Genomic DNA, 24093 nt, shown 5'->3' with positions numbered 1-24093 from the left:
TCGTTTTTGGCCCGATCTCCCAATGGTGAAGAATCACTTAAAAATCAAATCATTCTCATATCCGAATCCATATTTAAATCTTCACCAAAACCGAGCCGAATCGTCCTTTTCAGACACCCAACCTGTCCACCAAGTTTTGTCCAAATCCCTCCACAACTTTTTGAGATATCCTGCTATGTATCGTTTTTGGCCCGATATCCCAATGGTGAAGAATCACTTGAAAAAAAATTAAATAATTATCATATCCGAATCCATATGCAAATCTTCACCAAAATCGAATCTATTTGTCCTTGTCAGACAACCAACACGTCCACCAAGTTTTGTCCAAATCCGTCCACAACTTTTTGAGATATCCTGCTATGTATCGTTTTTGGCCGTATCTCCCAATGGTGAAGAATCACTTAGCAACTTAAATAATTCTCATATCCGAATCCATATACAAATCTTCACCAAAATCTAATCTATTTGTCCTCGTCAGACAACCAACAGGTCCACCAAGTTTTGTCCAAATCCATCCATAACTTTTTGAGATATCCTGCTATGTATCGTGTTTGGCCCGATCTCCCAATGGTGAAGAATCACTTTAAAATTCTAGTAACCGGCTCTGAATCTTCACCAAAATCTAATCATTTGGTCCTTGTCACATGCGCTACATCTCTGCAAAATTTCGTCCGGATTCCTCCACAACTTTTTGAGATATCCTGCTATGTATCGTTTTTGGCCGTATCTCCCAATGGTGAAGAATCACTTTTAAAAAAATTAAATAATTCTCATATCCGAATCCATATGCAAATCTTCACCAAAATCGAATCTATTTGTCCTTGTCAGACAACCAACAGGTCCACCAAGTTTTGTCCAAATCCGTCCACAACTTTTTGAGATATCCTGCTATGTATTGTTTTTGGCCCGATCTCCCAATGGTGAAGAATCACTTAAAAATCAAATAATTCTCATATGCGGATCCATATTAAAATCTTCACCAAAACTGAACCGAATCGTCTTTGTCAGACAACCAACAGGTCCACCAAGGTTTGTCCAAATCCCTCCACAACTTTTTGAGATATCCTGCGATGTATCGTTTTTGGCCCGATCTCCCAATGGTGAAGAATCACTTGAAAAAAAATTAAGTAATTCTCATATCCGAATCCATATACAAATCTTCACCAAAATCGAATCTATTTGTCCTTGTCAGACACACAACCTGTCCACCAAGTTTCATCCAAATCCGTCCACAACTTTTTGAGATATCCTGCTATGTATTGTTTTTGGCCCTATCTCCCAATGGTGAATAATCACTTAAAAATCAAATAATTCTCATATGCGGATCCATATTTAAATCTTCACCAAAACTGAACCGAATCGTCCTTGTCAGACAACCAACAGGTCCACCAAGTTTTGTTCAAATCCCTCCACGCCTTTTTGAGATATCCTGCATTGTATCGTTTTTGGCCCGATCTCCCAATGGTGAAGAATCACTTTAAAATCCTCGGAACCGGATACGAATCCTCACCAAAATCTAATCATTTCGTCCTTGTCCGACACCCAACCTGTCCACCAAGTTTCATCCAAATCCGTCCACAACTTTTTGAGATATCCTGCTATGTATTGTTTTTGGCCTGATCTCCCAATGGTGAAGAATCACTTGAAAAAAAAAAAAAAAAATTCTCATATCCGAATCCACATACAAATCTTCACCAAAATCGAATCTATTTGTCCTTGTAAGACACACAACCTGTCCACCAAGTTTCATCCAAATCCGTCCACAACTTTTTGAGATATCCTGCTATGTATCGTTTTTGGCCCTATCTCCCAATGGTGAAGAATCACTTAAAAATCAAATAATTCTCATATCCGAATCCATATACAAATCTTCACCAAAACCGAACCGAATCGTCCTTGTCAGACAACCAACCTGTCCACCAAGTTTTGTCCAAATCCGTCCACGACTTTTTGAGATATCCTGCATTGTATCGTTTTTGGCCCAATCTTCCAATGGTGAAGAATAACTTAAAAATCAAATAATTCTCATATGCGGATCCATATTTAAATCTTCACCAAAACTGAACCGAATCATCCTTGTCAGACAACCAACAGGTCCACCAAGTTTTGTTCAAATCCCTCCACGCCTTTTTGAGATATCCTGCATTGTATCGTTTTTGGCCCGATCTCCCAATGGTGAAGAATCACTTTAAAATCCTCGGAACCGGATACGAATCCTCACCAAAATCTAATCATTTCGTCCTTGTCCGACACCCAACCTGTCCACCAAGTTTCATCCAAATCCGTCCACAACTTTTTGAGATATCCTGCTATGTATTGTTTTTGGCCTGATCTACCAATGGTGAAGAATCACTTGAAAAAAAATTAAATAATTCTCATATCCGAATCCATATACAAATCTTCACCAAAATCGAATCTATTTGTCCTTGTAAGACACACAACCTGTCCACCAAGTTTCATCCAAATCCGTCCACAACTTTTTGAGATATCCTGCTATGTATCGTTTTTGGCCCTATCTCCCAATGGTGAAGAATCACTTAAAAATCAAATAATTCTCATATCCGAATCCATATACAAATCTTCACCAAAACCGAACCGAATCGTCCTTGTCAACCAACCAACCTGTCCACCAAGTTTTGTCCAGATCCGTCCACGACTTTTTGAGATATCCTGCATTGTATCGTTTTTGGCCCTATCTCCCAATGGTAAAGAATCACTTAAAAATCAAATAATTCTCATATCCGAATCCATATACAAATCTTCACCAAAACCGAACCGAATCGTCCTTGTCAGACAACCAACCTGTCCACCAAGTTTTGTCCAAATCCGTCCACGACTTTTTGAGATATCCTGCATTGTATCGTTTTTGGCCCAATCTTCCAATGGTGAAGAATAACTTAAAAATCAAATAATTCTCATATGCGGATCCATATTTAAATCTTCACCAAAACTGAACCGAATCGTCCTTGTCAGACAACCAACAGGTCCACCAAGTTTTGTTCAAATCCCTCCACGCCTTTTTGAGATATCCTGCATTGTATCGTTTTTGGCCCGATCTCCCAATGGTGAAGAATCACTTTAAAATTCTAGGAACCGGATACGAATCCTCACCAAAATCTAATCATTTCGTCCTTGTCCGACACCCAACCTGTCCACCAAGTTTCATCCAAATCCGTCCACAACTTTTTGAGATATCCTGCTATGTATCGTTTTTGGCCCTATCTCCCAATGGTGAAGAATCACTTAAAAATCAAATAATTCTCATATCCGAATCCATATACAAATCTTCACCAAAACCGAACCGAATCGTCCTTGTCAGACAACCAACCTGTCCACCAAGTTTTGTCCAAATCCGTCCACGGCTTTTTGAGATATCCTGCATTGTATCGTTTTTGGCCCAATCTTCCAATGGTGAAGAATAACTTAAAAATCAAATAAGTCTCATATGCGGATCCATATTTAAATCTTCACCAAAACTGAACCGAATCGTCCTTGTCAGACAACCAACGGGTACACCAAGTTTTGTTCAAATCCCTCCACGCCTTTTTGAGATATCCTGCATTGTATCGTTTTTGGCCCGATCTCCCAATGGTGAAGAATCACTTTAAAATTCTAGGAACCGGATACGAATCCTCACCAAAATCTAATCATTTCGTCCTTGTCCGACACCCAACCTGTCCACCAAGTTTCATCCAAATCCGTGCACAACTTTTTGAGATATCCTGCTATGTATTGTTTTTGGCCTGATCTCCCAATGGTGAAGAATCACTTGAAAAAAAATTAAATAATTCTCATATCCGAATCCATATCCAAATCTTCACCAAAATCGAATCTATTTGTCCTTGTAAGACACACAACCTGTCCACCAAGTTTCATCCAAATCCGTCCACAACTTTTTGAGATATCCTGCTATGTATTGTTTTTGGCCCGATCTCCCAATGGTGAAGAATCACTTGAAAAAAAATTAAATAATTCTCATATCCGAATCCATATACAAATCTTCACCAAAATCGAATCTATTTGTCCTTGTAAGACACACAACCTGTCCACCAAGTTTCATCCAAATCCGTCCACAACTTTTTGAGATATCCTGATATGTATCGTTTTTGGCCCTATCTCCCAATGGTAAAGAATCACTTAAAAATCAAATAATTCTCATATCCGAATCCATATACAAATCTTCACCAAAACCGAACCGAATCGTCCTTGTCAGACAACCAACCTGTCCACCAAGTTTTGTCCAAATCCGTCCACGACTTTTTGAGATATCCTGCATTGTATCGTTTTTGGCCCGATATCCCAATGGTGAAGAATAACTTTAAAATTCTAGTAGCCGGATCCGAATCTTCACCAAAATCTAATCATTTAGTCCGTGTCACATACGCGACATCTCTGCAAAATTTCGTCCGGATCCGTCCACAACCTTTTGAGATATTTTGTTCACAAACGGACAGATAAATGGACAGACAAAATGGACAGACAAAAGGGGTGAAAACATAACCTCCATCCACCTTCGGGGGTGGAGGTAACGAGAGCAATGGCAATGGCCTGGCGTTGTAAATCACCATGATTGTCATCTAAAGCAAAGTTGAAAAATGGAAAAAAGATGGAAATTAAAATCCCCCCCCCCCCCCCTCCCCCGTTTTGACCCCTGTTCCCACCAACTGGGGCATGATTCACATGAACCGGGGGTCAAATCCAAATCACCGTTACATATTTCGTGCGTCCGCCAATGTTGATTGAATGTACAAACTTTCATTTAAAATGTTTTAAAATCTAGCGGGAGAAACTTTTCCATATCCCATCAAATATATATTTAAAGTGGCGAAGAATTGAAAAAAAGGGAATCAATTCAAACGGTAGCAGGAAACGAACGTCATAAACAATAATTGTCAACAATTTAAGTTGCGCTGCAGATGCAAACGAGGACGGAAAGGTGGAATGAGGGTCACCTTCTCAGCATCCTGGGTCACCTTCTCAGCATCCTGCTCAAAGAGGCGCAGCTGGAAGCACTGGTCCAGCTTGAGCTTGCGACTGTGCCACATCTGATGCAGGTGTTGCCGCGTGGAGTGGAGTTTGTCGAGTAGGCCTGAAATTCGTGGGCCGAGACTTTGGAAGTCAGCGTTCCCTTGTGGGTAGCTGCAACCGCCACCCTCCCCTGCTCCTGCAGTGACAAGGGTACCACCCGTGTCAAAACATGACTGCCTTACAGAACTAGGAAAGAGAAAGAGAGACCCGGAACACTTGTCACCACTGTGGGAGTTCAAGGTCGACATATTCTGTTGTAAATATGCTTCATGTTGCCCGGAACAAACTTGTTTCGTAATGCGAGCTCATTTGGACCTTCAATAGCATTCCATACAACAAAATGAGGGCAAAACTTTCATAATATTCAGTAGATTTCATGGAAGGAGTGGGAGGGGAGGGCATTAATCAACACCAATTATGAAGGAGATGATGTTACAGATATACACACACACACACACACACACACACACACACACACACACACACACACACACACACACACACACACACACACACATATATATATATATATATACATGCACATATATTTACACATACAGTGGACTGGACCAGCATTTTCCTTCATTCCACTGCTGTGTCATCGTTTTCCACACCCCACAATCCTTCACCTAGGAGGCCACACCATGGAAGTTCAGACTGTCGGGATCGAGATGTACGAGTGATCTACTTGCTTTGCGACATGAGCTAGAAAAATACTCAAAGCAAGCAGCCAATGGGAATTGGGTAAGTTAACTTGATTGATTGCCAGAAGGAAGGAGTGAAAACAAATTTAAGGGAGTTCTCTTCCAGGAGCCTCAACTATGTACAGGGACAGAGAGTGCAAGCCAATGATACAGAGCATGAGGAAAGTGACGTAGTACAGCAATGGAGAGAGAAAGAGCATCCTTGCTCCTAAGAGCAGCGTCTCGCCTGCTGCCCACAATGTCCCGCCTGCTGCCCGCAACGTCCCGCCTGCTGCCCGCAACGTCCCGCCTGCTGCCCGCAACGTCCCGCCTGCTGCCCGCAACGCCCCGCCTGTTGTCCGCAACGCCCCGCCTGTTGTCCGCAACGTCCCGCCTGCTGCCCGCAACGCCCCGCCTGCTGCCCGCAACGCCCCGCATGTTGTCCGCAATGTCCCGCCTGCTGCCCACAACGCCCCACCTGCTGCCCACAACGTCCCGCCTGCTGCCCGCAACGTCCCGCCTGCTGCCCGCAACGTCCCGCCTGCTGCCCGCAACGCCCCGCCTGCTGCCCGCAACGTCCCGCCTGCTGCCCACAACGCCCCGCCTGCTGCCCGCAACGTCCCGCCTGCTGCCCACAACGCCCCACCTGCTGCCCACAACGTCCCGCCTGCTGCCCGCAACATCCCGCCTGCTGCCCGCAACATCCCGCCTGCTGCCCGCAACATCCCGCCTGCTGCCCGCAACGTCCCGCCTGTTGCCTGCAACGTCCCGCCCGCTGCCCGCATCGTCTCGCCCGTTGTCCGCAACGTCCTGCCTGCTGCCCGCAACGTCCCGCCTGCTGCCCGCAATGTCCCGCCTGCTGCCCGTAACGTCCCGCCTGCTGCCCGCAACGTCCCGCCTGCTGCCCGCAACGCCCCGCCTGCTGCCCGCAACGCCCCGCCTGTTGTCCGCAACATCCCACCTGCTGCCCGCAACGTCCCGCCTGCTGCCCGCAACGTCCCGCCTGCTGCCCGCAACGCCCCGCCTGTTGTCCGCAACGCCCCGCCTGTTGTCCGCAACGTCCCGCCTGCTGCCCGCAACGCCCCGCCTGCTGCCCGCAACGCCCCGCCTGTTGTCCGCAATGTCCCGCCTGCTGCCCACAACGCCCCACCTGCTGCCCGCAACGTCCCGCCTGCTGCCCGCAACGTCCCGCCTGCTGCCCGCAATGTCCCGCCTGCTGCCCGCAACGCCCCGCCTGCTGCCCGCAACGTCCCGCCTGCTGCCCGCAACGCCCCGCCTGCTGCCCGCAACGTCCCGCCTGCTGCCCACAACGCCCCACCTGCTGCCCACAACGTCCCGCCTGCTGCCCGCAACATCCCGCCTGCTGCCCGCAACATCCCGCCTGCTGCCCGCAACATCCCGCCTGCTGCCCGCAACGTCCCGCCTGTTGCCTGCAACGTCCCGCCCGCTGCCCGCATCGTCTCGCCCGTTGTCCGCAACGTCCTGCCTGCTGCCCGCAACGTCCCGCCTGCTGCCCGCAATGTCCCGCCTGCTGCCCGTAACGTCCCGCCTGCTGCCCGCAACGTCCCGCCTGCTGCCCGCAACGCCCCGCCTGCTGCCCGCAACGCCCCGCCTGTTGTCCGCAACATCCCACCTGCTGCCCGCAACGTCCCGCCTGCTGCCCGCAACGTCCCGCCTGCTGCCCGCAACGCCCCGCCTGCTGCCCGCAACGCCCCGCCTGTTGTCCGCAAAGTCCCGCCTGCTGCCCGCAACGCCCCGCCTGCTGCCCGCAACGCCCCGCCTGTTGTCCGCAATGTCCCGCCTGCTGCCCACAACGCCCCACCTGCTGCCCACAACGTCCCGCCTGCTGCCCGCAACGTCCCGCCTGCTGCCCGCAACGTCCCGCCTGCTGCCCGCAACGTCCCGCCTGCTGCCCGCAACGTCCCGCCTGCTGCCCGCAACGTCCCGCCTGCTGCCCGCAACGTCCCGCCTGCTGCCCGCAACGTCCCGCCTGTTGCCCGCAACGTCCCGCCTGTTGCCCGCAACGTCCCGCCCGCTGCCCGCATCGTCTCGCCCGTTGTCCGCAACGTCCTGCCTGCTGCCCGCAACGTCCCGCCTGCTGCCCGCAACGCCCCGCCTGTTGTCCGCAATGTCCCGCCTGCTGCCCGCAACGTCTCGCCTGCTGCCCGCAACGTCCCGCCTGCTGCCCGCAACGTCCCGCCTGCTGCCCGCAACGTCTCGCCTGCTGCCCGCAACGCCCCGCCTGTTGTCCGCAACGTCCCGCCTGCTGCCCGCAACGCCCCGCCTGCTGCCCGCAACGCCCCGCCTGTTGTCCGCAATGTCCCGCCTGCTGCCCACAACGCCCCACCTGCTGCCCGCAACGTCCCGCCTGCTGCCCGCAACGTCCCGCCTGCTGCCCGCAACATCTCGCCTGCTGCCCGCAACGTCCCGCCTGTTGCCCGCAACGTCCCGCCTGTTGTCCGCAACGTCCCGCCTGTTGCCCGCAACGTCCCGCCTGTTGTCCGCAACGCCCCGCCTGTTGTCCGCAACGTCCCGCCTGCTGCCCGCAACGCCCCGCCTGCTGCCCGCAACGCCCCGCCTGTTGTCCGCAATGTCCCGCCTGCTGCCCACAACGCCCCACCTGCTGCCCACAACGTCCCGCCTGCTGCCCGCAACGTCCCGCCTGCTGCCCGCAACGTCTCGCCTGCTGCCCGCAACGTCCCGCCTGTTGCCCGCAACGTCCCGCCTGCTGCCCGCAACGTCCCGCCTGCTGGCCACAACGCCCCGCCTGCTGCCCACAACGCCCCGCCTGTTGTCCGCAATGTCCCGCCTGCTGCCCGCAACGTCTCGCCTGCTGCCCGCAACGTCCCGCCTGCTGCCCGTAACGTCCCACCTGGTGCCCGCATCCATATTTGGACCAAAGAGATCTCTTGGTAATCGTGAGGCTTAGCCCAACAAGAATGGCGTTGACCTAAAGACCTGGACTAAATACGGTCTTATCAACAATTGTATATGGAATAAAAACAGACAAGTGGATAAAGACAAAAGACACCGACAGAAGTGAGTGTGACGTACATCATCCATAGCAAAGTTTTCCTTGCTACAACAATGATGACTGACATGATTATTACTCCCGCCAGGGAGTAATGCATTCGATCGTGTCCGTGTGTGTTTGTGTGTGTGTGAGTGTGTGTGTGCGTGTGTGTGTGTTCGTGTGTTTGTGAACAAGATATCTGGAAAAGTTCTGAATGGATTTGGATGAAAGTTGGTGGGATGATTGCGCTTGGGATAAGGAAGAATTGATTAGTTTTTGGTGAAGCTCAGGATATTATTCCGGATCCAGGAATTTTTTTGGGAAAGATTTTTTCTGTTTTAGTGCATTAAAGCTTTTATTCTTATTCTTTTTTTTTCTTTTTTTTTTTTGGATACTGAATCGAGGGAAATGATGTTTTTCTCCTCTAATTCCGAGATATATCAAAATAAATTCTCTGACAGTCAGGGCTTACTTTCTTTTCATTTATTGTTTTGGAGAGAGGGGATGTTAAACAAAACGTATTATTCCTCTAAACCCACGGCGGGAGTATGCGCTCTACTGAGTGGCATTCTAGTTATCATTACAATAGTATTATTAGCTTTATTTTAAAATCTGAAATATTTTTTGTTAATTGAATCATAACAAGCACCAAGTAAAATATTGAAAAACAATGTTGAAAAGTCAATATTCATGCTCTTAGAAATGACAAAATTTCAGCCAATGAAATAAGTATAAAAGTTAGATAAAACTTTTGAGTACCTCAACAGGAAGCAGCAAAACCAAAGTGCAATGTTGCCGTTATCAATGTAAGCATATAATGACCTGCTGAGCCACAGCCTGGTCCCTGGATGCGCTGGAGTAGGGTGTGGCCCTCTGCATCGAGCTCCTCAATGGGGGCGAGTAGCACCCGCCTCTTGAGCTGCGCGTGCTCCTCAATGAGACGACGTGCGCCGTCGAGGTCCAGCGGGAAATCGCGGCGGGACAGCAGCTCCTGCAGCTCCTCGAGGCGCGAGAGCAGGTGCGAAGCGGCAGAGATAAACTCCTCGAGTGCGAGATGCAGCTCCAGCCACTCGTCGTGCTCGTAAACTAGCGTACCGTCCAACTCGGCAGTAAGCTGTGACGGGTCTACTAACCGGCACAAGCCCTCCATAGACACGAGCGTCGTCTGCACCAGGACATCGAGGTAAACAGGGAATACATGAAAGGGTATGGGGAGAGGAAGAGAGAGGGAAGTGGGAGGGTGAACATTGGGAACTTCCCAGCTTTTCCCCTGGGAAATGGCAAATAATAAGACAACTGTTTCACATCCCTTTCAAATGGCTGGCTATTTGTGTTATTATTGTTACCTTTTGTTGTGAGCAAATTAAAATTAGATGTTCTACCTGAGTATTTACATATATATCTATATATATATCTATCTATCTATCTATCTATCTATCTATCTATCTATCTATCTATATATATATATATATATATATATATATATATATATATATATATATATATATATATATATATATATATATATATATATATATATATATATATATACATATTGTTACGGACACGGTTTTTGGATGTTATTTTACCGAGCGGTGGTGTATTTAACCGCGTCCGAACAGTTACTCCCCGATTAGAACCCGATTCCAACCGAACGTTGACTAATCGCGCTACAGATATTCAATTGGGAAACCTCTAAAACGACCGAAAGAGAAGAAGAGAGAAGAAAGACAGAGTTTGGAGGAAGAACATATTTATTATACACACACAAGCAATATTTTAGAGCGACCAATATTATTTACAGCAATAGATGGAAAAGAGCAGTCACACAGTGCATTGTTAACTTATTCTATTTCATTTACTTAATCCCCAAGACAAACGAGTAGGACAGGACGTTCACACTCACACGGTGGATATTGCAGGCAGGTAATGGCTCGAGGTTGATTGCTTGAGAGGAAGGCAAAGTCGGAGGCCGCAGCACCCCTCGCGGTTTTGGCGGGAAAACCTCCGTCGCGTATCCGCGGCCGTCACGCGCTGGCTCGGCACACCTGCTCCTCTTCCTGGGGTGGAGCCGTCTCCCTCCGTTCAGCGCGTCTCTCCAACGACAGGGGGGTATTGCAGGCAGGCAGGCAGGTAGGTAGGTAGGGCTTGCGGTGGATTGCGCTCCTCTTCCAGGTCATCCCCCAGCGTATCTCTCAAGGCCTCTCTTTGGTGCAGCCTCGTTGCTCCTCTCCAGTCATCCCTCATCTGGACTCGTCAAGCAGTCGGCAGTCCCCTGCAGTCGCTTTTATCACCTCCGGCGGAATTAAGCCGCCGGCTCCGAGGGCACGCCTACCGGGTCACTCACCGCGGTGTTGATTGGCTGTTAGGGCCGGTTCACTCCTGCCCTCTTCTGACGAGGTGGAGACACGCCTTTCTTCTCCAACCTTACCTCGTGGCCAATGGTGGTTGAAGAGAAAAACCGACCAAAATGCGGAAGGCAAATGGAAGGGAGGTTTTGGGGAAATTGGAAGGGCCTACGCTTATTTTGTTTGATACAATGCAAAGTCAATCTAGTGGAAAACACATACTTAGCCTACATGGAATAAGGAAATACACTATTTAGAAGATATATCGTGACCTGCGTGTATGTTCTATGAAATTAATTAGGAGGACGGCTGCGACCATTATTTACATTACCAGGATGTTACCATACCAAAACCATACTCTTCACATCCGTTACCCTTCCTCCAAAATTGTTACACTCCTCAAAACCCGTTACACTTCTCAAAACCCGTTACACTTCTCAAAATCGTTACACTGCACCCTCCTTTCTTCAGGCACGTCCTCGGGCCTACTAGACTTAACTGAGTGTGACATGTAGGTGTAATTCCCTCTACAATTAACCTGACCCTGAGTGTGACAATTTTAAAACACAAATAAGTATGTCCCCCTATTGCATTGCATCCTGTCTAACAGACTCAAGCCCACAGCTAACCGAATTACGGAATTATTCTGAAACTATACATTTACGGTGGGGAGCATTATTTACAATGACGTGATTTCTTATTTACAACGCAACCCAGGACCTGTGTGTTTTTTTTCTTTTCTTTTTAGGGAACAAGAGAAAGAAATTCCTGTTGGGAGGGAGGAGACAGCACGCATTGCATCGATGCACCAGTACCAATACCACCAAAGCACCCAAAAGCACCCAAACACCACAAAGCACCCAAAAACACCATCCGGTGCGGTTACCATGGTTCATAATAAACACAACAAAACAACTGGTGGTGGTCTTCTCCTTCTCTGCTGGGCCGATGTTCTTCCCGACGTCTTCTGGCTTCATGCGGCCTATTTGGACATACTAAAAAAAGCACAACTTGTGTTCGTTTTTTATTATTATTTAGGGCCTCAGGGGCCAACTAAGGGTGGTCCACCTGTTTGGCATAGGTGCCACCTTACCGAGGTCCGCAAGCAAGATTCCCTGGCCACTATGGCCGGTCTCCAACAGAGGTGCTCTGCCCCAGAACCTGGGGTCCATCAAGTGGTACTTGGCCACCGAACAGCGGTCCATAAAGTGGTACATCAACGCAATGCGTGCTGGTTCTGGGAATCTCGGGCGCACAATGGCCACCTCACGCACGCTCCCCTCGGCACCCAATGGCGCACAGGTCATGTGGGAGACAAAAGAAAGACAATTGAGCGAGGGGTAAGGTCACAAGGGTACACGTCAAACAAGGCAATGCAAGGTGAAATGCGTACGGAGGGCGAAGTGAGAAAGCTCGTCCCTACCGTACGTCACCCCCCTGTCACCTACACTACCCTTGCTCTTACCCCATATTTACAAAATCTACCCATTTACAAATTCGTCACTACTGTCACGTCTTCCCCATATTTCCCTTATACCAAATTCGTCACCACAATCCCTCTACTTCAAAATTTGCCATCATCAATTCATCATCAATCCTCAAAAGGAGGGAGAGATGGAATTACGCACAATGTCACACCCACGTCATGATGCGTCTCACAGCCCAAACATTTGCACAGTAAAAAATAATCAAACATGGCATGGTGTGGAGTACCTGTCACCTCAGGTGAGTGGATGCAGATGGTGCGAGGAGATCCTTCATCCTAACTATCCTCTAAATGACTTTAACACACTTTACACTACCCGGGGTCTTTCCCTGCCAATCCATTGGCCAACTTACACTATGGGTTCTAATAACCAATTCCCATTGGCCAAACTGTGGTGCTCCTCAATTTGGGGTCTCACTCCCCCGATTCATCTCCCGGTGCTCTAGCACAATTTCTGGGCTGCGACGTGTACCTCTCCCAACAGGTCTACCCACCTGCACACCTCCACCACTGTAGTTGCCACCCGAGCTTACCTAGCTCCTCACCCTAACCTAACTACCTGGGGACAGCCCCTCTCCTGGCTCTGTCACCCCATGGTGCCCTCTGGCACTGGGCTACCCGGGTCCGTCCTCCGGATCCTCGGGCCCCATCCACACAACTACTACCGGCTCCCAGAGCCCACCTGCGGCCTCACCTGGCCGACATCCTTACAGTGGTGGAGTGCCCAAACCAACTACACACACTAACAGGCTACACGCCCAGCCATTTCCACAACACCAACGCACCCATCCACATACCATTCTGTCACCCGCACCACAGATGCCAATATCCAACCACAATTTACCTGTACCCTCTACCTAACACTTACACTACCCGCCCCGGGTATCCGTGATGGGGGTCCACTCTTCCCCCATTCACACCTTCGCACCATCCACTCCACTCCACAATTTCCACCATTCTCACTCCACTACCATCCATTCCACTACTCCATACCATTTATTCCATACAACCATTTATTCCACACACCTGTCCTCCATTCACCTGTCGTTGCACACCTGTGCAATCATACCTGGTGCCACCTGCACCCTCCTTTCTTCCTGGACCATTTGGTCAGCACAACACGCAATCACCACTACTCCCTCATACACTGCTCCACACACCTGTTCAGTTGCACACCTGTGCAATCACACCTGTTCCATTCTCACCTGTTCAATCCTCACACACACGGCATCATCTCAGCTAACTACTCCCCTCTGAAACTTGCGCTTCCCAGTCGTCCCTTTAAACTATTGCGCTCCCACGTCATTATAATCCACACTAATCTACCTGCGTCCCCACTACAGGTATCAGTCACTAACTAAACTTAACGTTACCTAATGTCATCTTCGCTAGATCCCTACAATTATCCAAGCCCTCCCTGGCTCGTTTTCACTGCCATAAACCCCATAATCTATAGCGCATTTGCCCCCACCTGTGAGGGATGGTGGATTTGCCATCCCACCACATCGGGGGTCTCTCACTACCAATTTCGCTCGTCCAAATCCAACAATTCAAAAATTTTCCATTTACTGCCAATTCTATTCACTTTTCTAAATTTCGTTTCAAATCACTACTATCACTATCACCATCACCCGTCTACTTATTACATCCTCTCGGTGCGCCAATTCACATCACCCGTCTACTTATTACATCCTCTCGGTGCGCCAATTCACATCTACAGCCCGGCTTCGTACAGCCGAGCAATGAACGCGGGTCGTTTTTTTTTTTGCCAGCGGCTGGATACGTCCCGCATTCGGGGCAGGGACGGAGGCTTACCCGGGCCGAGATCCCATGCACCACTTCGGCGTGGAGCCATCCAATGTCCCGATCTCGACCTGCCGGCACGTCTCAATAGAAAGTGGTCGCCATGACGACCCTTCCTATCGAGCTGCCCGCTCCGCCTTGTGGAGCCCGGACGCGGCCGCTCCACGCGAGGCCCAGCGTGGATCGCGCACGGCGGTCCTTTCGAACCCGCCGTGGCTCGGATCTCCGCTGGTTCTCGCGGCACGCGAAGCCCGGCACGCACCGAGGGCCCGATCCGGCTAAAAGTCGACCTAACCTTTAACCCGGTTACCGTCGACGCTTCACCTGCAGGCTTACATGCATACGCTACCTCTTTCTTGCTCATACATGCAGCCGTTCCCATTCTCCTCGTACCTTTTCTTTCACACCTCGGTACACTCACTCCGCTCACCGACTTGGTCACACACCTGACCACCGAACACTTTGGCACACATTCGTTGCTCGCACACCTCACCAATACACCGCTTCGCGCCCCCTCCTCGGTCACCTCCTTTGTGACAATCACAGGTGTGCTCTCACCCGCACACCCAACCACGTGTCTCACTACCAATTCCAGCGTGCATTCCCACTCACGCTCTACCATTCCAGGTGTGCATCCTTCCATCCCAGGTGTACATCCTCGCTCACCTATCACAACCAGCTCACGCTCCGTTTCACTCTCACTACTCTCACCTCCACTCTCAGTCGCGCACTCACCCTTACTCTTGACAGCATGCGCTTTCCCCATGCACCCGTCCGTTACACACCTTTCTCGCGCATCCTCCCGCGCACACTTCTTCGTTACTTCCTCCGTAACACTCACCACAGGCATGCATTCTCCCTTACTCTTGACAGCATGCGCTTTCCCCATGCACCCGTCCGTTACACACCTTTCTCGCGCGTCCTCCCGCGCACACTTTTTCGTTACTTCCTCCGTAACACTCACCACACCGCGCTTCCCTGTGCTCCCTCGCACACGCGCTTTGACCAATTCACTCTTGACGGCACACTCACTCCTCGGCGTGCACTTTTTCCTCACACACCCCATGGTCGGACATTCTCGCACACCCCTTTTTTCGCACACCTGTCCTGTCACACACCTCACCAACGGCCTTTCACGAACACCCGGATCCAAACCAATCCCCAAGCCGACTGAATCTCCCCTCACATCATGTACATTGCCACTCACCTCCGTACCTCGTCGCACCTTCTCTGCCACCTGCAAACTTTTTATTTGGTTAGTGAGCACCGCATCATGATTTGAACACAGACCTTGTACACATTCCATCACCTCCTCCCGGATTTCTCTCTTAGTTTCTGTCCGTCCCTTCTTAATTTCACTCACCTCTTCTCCCACTTCCTCTAATTTTTGTTTAACCTCTTTTATTTCCCGGTGCGTCTCCTCAAGTTCGTCCTCTAAGGCTACCGTGACCGTTTCTACGTGCGTCCTTACCTCCCGGTCCTTCGTCTCCATTGCTTCTGTCACCTCTTCCACCCTCATTGTCAGTTCCTCCCGTACCATCTGACATTGCCTCTGCGTCGCTATTAATTCGTTTTTAATTTCTTTTTGTGTCGCCTTTAACCCTCCTAGTACCGCCGTGTTCTTTTGAACCTGCTCCACTAACTTAGTTTGTCCCTCTGTCAGCTGCTCCACCTCCTCCGTCAGATCTTCTATTCCCCCTTGTAACTTTGCCGTATTATTTCTCACCTCTTTCTCGATACGCTTTTCGCCTCGCTTTACCTCCTCGCGTAGCCCCGAGACCTCCTCACTCATCCCTCTTCGTATTTCCTCCATCTGGTTCCCCATCTGTTCGATTTCCCGGGCGGATTGTTCCCCCATTTCCCGCAATTTGTCCTCCATCCTATTTTCTAACCCCATTAACCCATTTTTCACCCCCTCTAACTGATTCTCTTGAGCGGCCATTCTGTTTTCTACCCCCATTAACCCATTTTTCACCCCTTCTATCCCATTGTCTAATCCCTCAAATTTCTTGTCTAACTCCTTAACGGTACCCCTCGCTTCGTCCCTCATTACCCCCATCATTCTGCTTTCCATTTTCGCACTATCAGCCCTTGCTTCGTCCCTCATTTTGTCCATAAGGGCACCGATTTGTAGCAACAAAAGGTCCGAATCCAACGGCGGCGCTGCTACTGTCGCGGGCGTGGCAAAATTTGGTGCCGCTACACCCACGTGCGCGAGGACGCCATTTTGCACGCCTGCTACTCCCTCAACCGCCTCCTCATTGCTCTCCTCCTCCCTTTCTTCCACATACATTTCCCCTGGTTCCTGGGTTACCCCTAACCCGTCTATCTCCCCCACCGACATCCGATCGCCTTGATTGTCCATGGCGCGATCTCAAAATTCGGGTTTTATAAAACAACACAATTTTGGCAGCTCGTAATTTTGACCAAGATTTTTTTTTTTTTTAAATTTGGGCCTAACAAATTTAGTCCCGGGTCCGAATCCGACTCCTCGACACCAATTGTTACGGTACTAACACAATTGGTGTCCAAAATTTGGGCTAAATAAATTTAGTCCCAGGTTCGAATCCCACCTCCTGACAACCAATTGTTACGGACACGGTTTTTGGATGTTATTTTACCGAGCGGTGGTGTATTTAACCGCGTCCGAACAGTTACTCCCCGATTAGAACCCGATTCCAACCGAACGTTGACTAATCGCGCTACAGATATTCAATTGGGAAACCTCTAAAACGACCGAAAGAGAAGAAGAGAGAAGAAAGACAGAGTTTGGAGGAAGAACATATTTATTATACACACACAAGCAATATTTTAGAGCGACCAATATTATTTACAGCAATAGATGGAAAAGAGCAGTCACACAGTGCATTGTTAACTTATTCTATTTCATTTACTTAATCCCCAAGACAAACGAGTAGGACAGGACGTTCACACTCACACGGTGGATATTGCAGGCAGGTAATGGCTCGAGGTTGATTGCTTGAGAGGAAGGCAAAGTCGGAGGCCGCAGCACCCCTCGCGGTTTTGGCGGGAAAACCTCCGTCGCGTATCCGCGGCCGTCACGCGCTGGCTCGGCACACCTGCTCCTCTTCCTGGGGTGGAGCCGTCTCCCTCCGTTCAGCGCGTCTCTCCAACGACAGGGGGGTATTGCAGGCAGGCAGGTAGGTAGGTAGGTAGGTAGGGCTTGCGGTGGATTGCGCTCCTCTTCCAGGTCATCCCCCAGCGTATCTCTCAAGGCCTCTCTTTGGTGCAGCCTCGTTGCTCCTCTCCAGTCATCCCTCATCTGGACTCGTCAAGCAGTCCCCTGCAGTCGCTTTTATCACCTCCGGCGGAATTAAGCCGCCGGCTCCGAGGGCACGCCTACCGGGTCACTCACCGCGGTGTTGATTGGCTGTTAGGGCCGGTTCACTCCTGCCCTCTTCTGACGAGGTGGAGACACGCCTTTCTTCTCCAACCTTACCTCGTGGCCAATGGTGGTTGAAGAGAAAAACCGACCAAAATGCGGAAGGCAAATGGAAGGGAGGTTTTGGGGAAATTGGAAGGGCCTACGCTTATTTTGTTTGATACAATGCAAAGTCAATCTAGTGGAAAACACATACTTAGCCTACATGGAATAAGGAAATACACTATTTAGAAGATATATCGTGACCTGCGTGTATGTTCTATGAAATTAATTAGGAGGACGGCTGCGACCATTATTTACATTACCAGGATGTTACCATACCAAAACCATACTCTTCACATCCGTTACCCTTCCTCCAAAATTGTTACACTCCTCAAAACCCGTTACACTTCTCAAAACCCGTTACACTTCTCAAAATCGTTACAATATATATATATATATATACATATATATATATATATACATATATATATATATATATATATATACATATATATATATATATATATATATATATATATATATATATATATATATATATATATATATATATATATATATATATATATATATATATATATATATATAGTGTGTGTGTGTGTGTGTGTGTGTGTGTGTGTAATGTTACCGGTAGACTCCTAAACGGAGAGGCTTACGTGCTTGATATTTGGCATAGACATGGCCATTGAGCCTGGGACGAACATGGCCGAACTCAAAATATTTGACGATCCATATTTTTTATTCATATTTACCTCAGCGCATTTCAGCGCACGGAATCAACGGAATCAGAGCAGGTGGGCGCTGATTCGCTCAGAGCGATCACGTGATGACGCTATGACGCTATGAACGCTATGAACGCTATGACGCTATGAACGATATGACGCTATGAACGCTATGACGCTAGGAACGCTATGACGCTATGAAAAAAAAAATCGCTATGACGCTATGAAACGCTATGAACGCTATGACGCTATGAACGCTATGAACGATATGACCACTATGACGCTATGAAAAAAAAAATCGCTATGACGCTATGAAACGCTATGAAACGCTATGACGCTATGAACGATATGACGCTATGAATGCTATGACGCTATGAATGCTATGACGCTATGAACGCTATGAAAAAAAAAATCGCTATGACGCTATGAAACGCTATGAACGCTATGACGCTATGAATGGTATGACGCTATGAACGCTATGAAAAAAAAAATCGCTATGACGCTATGAAACGCTATGAACGCTATGACGCTATGACGCTATGAACGCTATGACGCTATGAATGCTATGACGCTATGAAAAAAAAAATCGCTATGACGCTATGAAACGCTATGAACGCTATGACCGCTATGACGCTATGAACGCTATGACGCTATGAATGCTATGACGCTATGAACGCTATGAAAAAAAAAATCGCTATGACGCTATGAAAAAAAAAAATCGCTATGACGCTATGAAAAAAAAAAATCGCTATGACGCTATGAAACGCTATGAACGCTATGACGCTATGAATGGTATGACGCTATGAACGCTATGAAAAAAAAAATCGCTATGACGCTATGAAACGCTATGAACGCTATGACGCTATGACCGCTATGACGCTATGAACGCTATGACGCTATGAATGCTATGACGCTATGAAAAAAAAAATCGCTATGACGCTATGAAACGCTATGAACGCTATGACCGCTATGACGCTATGAACGCTATGACGCTATGAATGCTATGACGCTATGAACGCTATGAAAAAAAAAATCGCTATGACGCTATGAAAAAAAAAAATCGCTCGCTTTGCCAAGGGGTTCGCTCCCCCCCCCCCCCCCCCCGTTCCCCAAAGAATTAAGTTAAGCACCCCCCCCCGTTTTTTTACAACCTCGCACATTACAAGTTTGTTGTCGTCAAAACAGTGTAATATACCCATGATATTGCTATATTTTCTGGAGAAGTGATATTATGGTCACATAAAAACATAACAATCATGCCGTTTTCAATATTTTATTCTGAATAATTTAAGGTGAAATTTTTTGGGAATTTTAGGCATATTTTCACCTCAATTTAAGTATGGAGCTATAGGTCCATCACGGACAGTGTGGATGACGTTTATGTTTTCTAACGTACAGTCATTGTTCTGAGAAGACCTCTAGCGATCTTTGCGTCAATAACGTGTGTAGGACCCACGTGATCGGATCACTGACTCAACCAATCACTTTTTTTCACTTTGATCACTCACTTTCATCAATGGATAATTGCTAATGTCATACCAATCATTATTTGATCTCACATACCTTAGAATATATGCCAATGTATACATATACACAAAGAATATATATTAGGGGGTGCTTACCTTAATTCGTTGTGTAGGGGTGCTTAACTTAATTCTTTGTGTATATATATATATATATATATATGTATATATATATGAGCGTACGCTGGATCAGCACCTTGCTGCGTCCCTGGACGACTCCTCAGCACCATCCCGACACAACCACTGTTGCCCGCAGCGTCCCGCCTGTTGCCCGTGTGTGCTACGGAATGAGGTGTTTTTACGGCGGCCGGAGTGCAAATCCTGCCACCAACTTCCTTGAGAGAGGACCCAGTACCCTGGAACTCATTTCCCCGACCTCGGAAGGATGACAGGCTGAGTCAACCCCACCTGGTATTAATTCAACGGCTGAACGGGATTCGCACTCAGGACCTTCGGATCCCAAGCCCGCCACCCTAACCATTATTACGCAAACACCAGGTGAGTGTATTGGTTTGGGGTTTTTTTTCAGCATTTCCTAAATTCGTTACTTTAAATCAACGTCATATCACAATCGGATAAGTGTGGTGAGATAATCATGACTGTGCTTCCATTGTCACCTTCATTCCTGGACGAAGCAAACTAGATACCTGTGGGACAAGTTCAGATGACAACCGAATGCATCGCAACGCCATCGTCACACTTGTCAACAAGAGGACAGAATATCCCAAAAATTCATTCACACTCGACAAATCAACACGATGCTGATACGCCTTGGGGCACAAAAAAACAACAACATGATTGCCCATTAGTTTTGAAAACTACTCTTTGTGCTTTCCAAATGCTCCCAATTAATAATCCCCATTTTTCATCTCGTTAATTGAATCCAGTCAGCCAAAGTGAAGATTTCTTTTTGAATCATCTCATTAGAATCCCTATTTTCGCATTATTGCAGTAATAATATTCATTGGACAGCCTGGAAGGATAACTTAGAGGTACACACACCCACCTGTGAGCTGTCCAGCTTGGGTTCGAATCCTGACCGAGCTATAAGCGCTCACCCTGGTGTTTTGCATGCAGGGCGGTTCATCATCGCATGGTGTCCGTTAGAAGGACGTTAAGCCGGAACACTGGCCTTCGGTGCACATTGAAGATCCCACGGCCTCTTTCACGAGGAGTAGGTGAGTTATCTCCACACCTTGAGCAAATGACTAATTCCTGTCCTGACTGCTGGGAAGGCAATGGCAAACCACCCAGCATAACCCTGTGCCTATTCCGACATCACCGACGCTCTGTTGCACAGACCCAGCTGCACTGATAATGACGACGATGAATAATATTAATGAGAATATTATTATATAATAATATTATTATATAATTATTAATTATATTTATTATTGTTATATAATATTAGATAATATTAATTTCTATATTATAATAATATAATTACAATTATATTTAGTATATTTATAAATATGATATTCATTATATTAATATTATATAATTATTAATTATATTTATTATTGTTATATAATATTAAATAATATTAATTTATATATTATAATAATATAATTATAATTATATTTAGTATATTTATAAATATGATATTCATTATATTAATATTATATAATTATTAATTAAATTTATTATTGTTACATAATATTACATCATATTAATTTATATATTATAATAATATAATTATAATTATATATAGTATATTTATAAATATAATATTTATTATATTAATATTATATAATATTATTATAATAATAATATTACATTATTAATTATTATTATTATTATATTATTATATAATATTATGATAATATTAGAATGTTATTGTAAATACTTGTATATTGATAGGGTAACAATATTAGAGTGTGTGCAATGAGAAAGCGTTTTTGAAAATGCTCCGCACCTCAAAATCGAACTTGGAGCTGCCAAAGTTGGTTTTCTGTTTCTGCCAGAAGTTGTCGGGTTTGATAATGAGCGCCATGTGGATGCTTGCGGGAAAGTATTCCTGTAGGGTTTTCAAGAGGGGCTTGATCGAGTCCCATTTCGACCCACGCATGTCCATGATAACCGTAAACCCTTTCCGTTTGCTCTCCTCGCTGTGGGATAAAAGACACGTGACAAAGTCATTGAGCCTGAAGTTGAGCATTATTTACATGAAGAATCAAAATCCCGATTGTCCCTTCTTGCTCCCATTCCATAAGTAATAAATCCAAACGATGTACACAATGGCCTCAACTTGCCTAAACTCAACAAGATTGCTTCCAAACATCAGTTGCGTGGAACCGATTAATTCCAATATCTCGTCCAAAAAAACTTTGTGAAGGGCTGCAGAGACTAGTGTCTCTGTTTACTTCACCAGCAGAAATCGTTTTATACCCTTCCTCCGAACAAGGCCTCCTCACAATTCTATCTCTGACTTCTACGGACAGTTCCTTGGACTTCCTGGTGGAGTTTCTGCTCTGACATGCACTGGCAACTGTGGGACCTCATTGACTTTTGGTTGAATACTTCTTGACTCAAGACATTTCAGCTTTTCATTTTTAATGATTTTGTTAAAATTTCTAAAACAAAAATTGCACTTTGACATTATGGGGTATTATGTGTGGATCAGTGACAAAAAATCTCAATTTACTCCATTTTAAATTCAGGCTGCAACACAACAAAATGTGAAAGAAAAGGTCTTTGTTGTGTGAATACTTTCTGAAGGCCCTGTAGGTTTGTGGCCTCCCTTTTTTAAACGCCTCTGCTCTGCCTAGCTCCCTCTGCTCTCTCAACCCTGTGATGTTCCCTAGAAAGTACAGGATTGACCCTCCTGGTGAAAGCCCCAAATTGCAGGCCTTATGCTCCATCCTTTTGTTCCTTTTGTCGCCCATTTGTAGAACCACATTCCTGAGGCTATTCAATCCTGCTCTTCCTTCCAGGACTTCAAACAGGCCGTGCACCTTCTCACCCCTCCCTCCCCCCATTCCCAAACCTTAATCAAGATATTTTCTACCCCCAATGACCCCACTTAAGCGAACCCAGCCCGATTCTCGTATGTTACAACGTTTCCTCACCTCCTCGCTCTCTCCCCCTCCTCATTCCCTGTTGGTTGAATCCTCCTGCTTGTTGTGTTTAACTGTGGCCACACTGTCAGTTCGTCTCCTTTATATGCTGCGTTACCTTGTTCTTCCATGAACCTCTTCTACCAAACACATCAGGTAGGATACCGTATTGCATCCATCACATGCATTCTACATAGCAGTGTAGCACTAAAGGTGGTGAAAAGGAAGTTTCCGAATTTGAACAGCCAATCAGATGCGGAATAGTATTTAGTAGAGAATAACATCTTGTCACTTTCACAAACATAACTAGCTATTCCTGGTTCATGTAAACACAAACTGCTTGGAAAAGGGAAAAGTAAAACAAAGGCAGGATACACCAGGCGAGCGAGCAGTCCTATTGTATTTTTTATCCCTACAGCCAACACAACTTTCGCTTTTTTTTTTTTTTTCAAATGTAAGGAGAGAAAAGCAAAACAAACGGTAAATATAACGGCACTCGGTAGAGCGCACACCTCCGCCAACCTGAACGGTTTGTTTTGTATCCACTGATCGGCCGGATCTGCATCCGGACCCGAAACAAAATCTAATCGGCTTGTTCTTGTCACCGACCCGACTCATCCACCTCGTTTTGTCATAGCCAGTGCATAACTTTTTGAAATATCAGGCTATATAAGGTTTTTGGCTCAATCTCTCAATGGTAAAGAAACACTTTTTAAAAATTATAGAATCCAGATGCGGATCTTCACCAAATATTGTATCAATTCGTCCTCATCACACAAAATCGACCAAGTTTCGACCAAATCTGTACACAACCTTTTGAGATATCCTGCTCACAGACAAACAAACACAAAGATACACACAGACAGACACAGACAGACAGGTGGTGCAACACGTCACTCCCCAACCCTACTCAAGATATTTTCCATCCTCAAAAACATAACCTTTTCCATACATTAAAAACGTTTTTTTCCATACAAAGCATAACCTCCGTCCACCTTTAGTGGCGAAGGTAAAAAGAAGGACAAGCA

General features: G+C 46.9%; 1 protein-coding gene across 1 annotated transcript in view; it reads right to left on the bottom strand.

The window, feature by feature from the left end:
* The window catches only part of LOC137431866 (triple functional domain protein), a 469010-nt gene that overhangs the window by 254320 nt on the left and 190597 nt on the right, over nt 1-24093 (bottom strand). Inside the window, 3 exon segments of the mRNA XM_078782583.1 lie at nt 4974-5164; nt 9547-9889; nt 21925-22117. Coding sequence (XP_078638709.1) covers nt 4974-5164; nt 9547-9889; nt 21925-22117 — 727 coding nt within the window.

The sequence above is a fragment of the Myxine glutinosa genome, chromosome 7 (assembly GCF_964187855.1).
Source record: "Myxine glutinosa chromosome 7, kmMyxGlut1.1, whole genome shotgun sequence".
Taxonomy (NCBI): domain Eukaryota; kingdom Metazoa; phylum Chordata; class Myxini; order Myxiniformes; family Myxinidae; genus Myxine; species Myxine glutinosa.
This window is presented reverse-complemented; position numbering and strand designations above follow the sequence as displayed.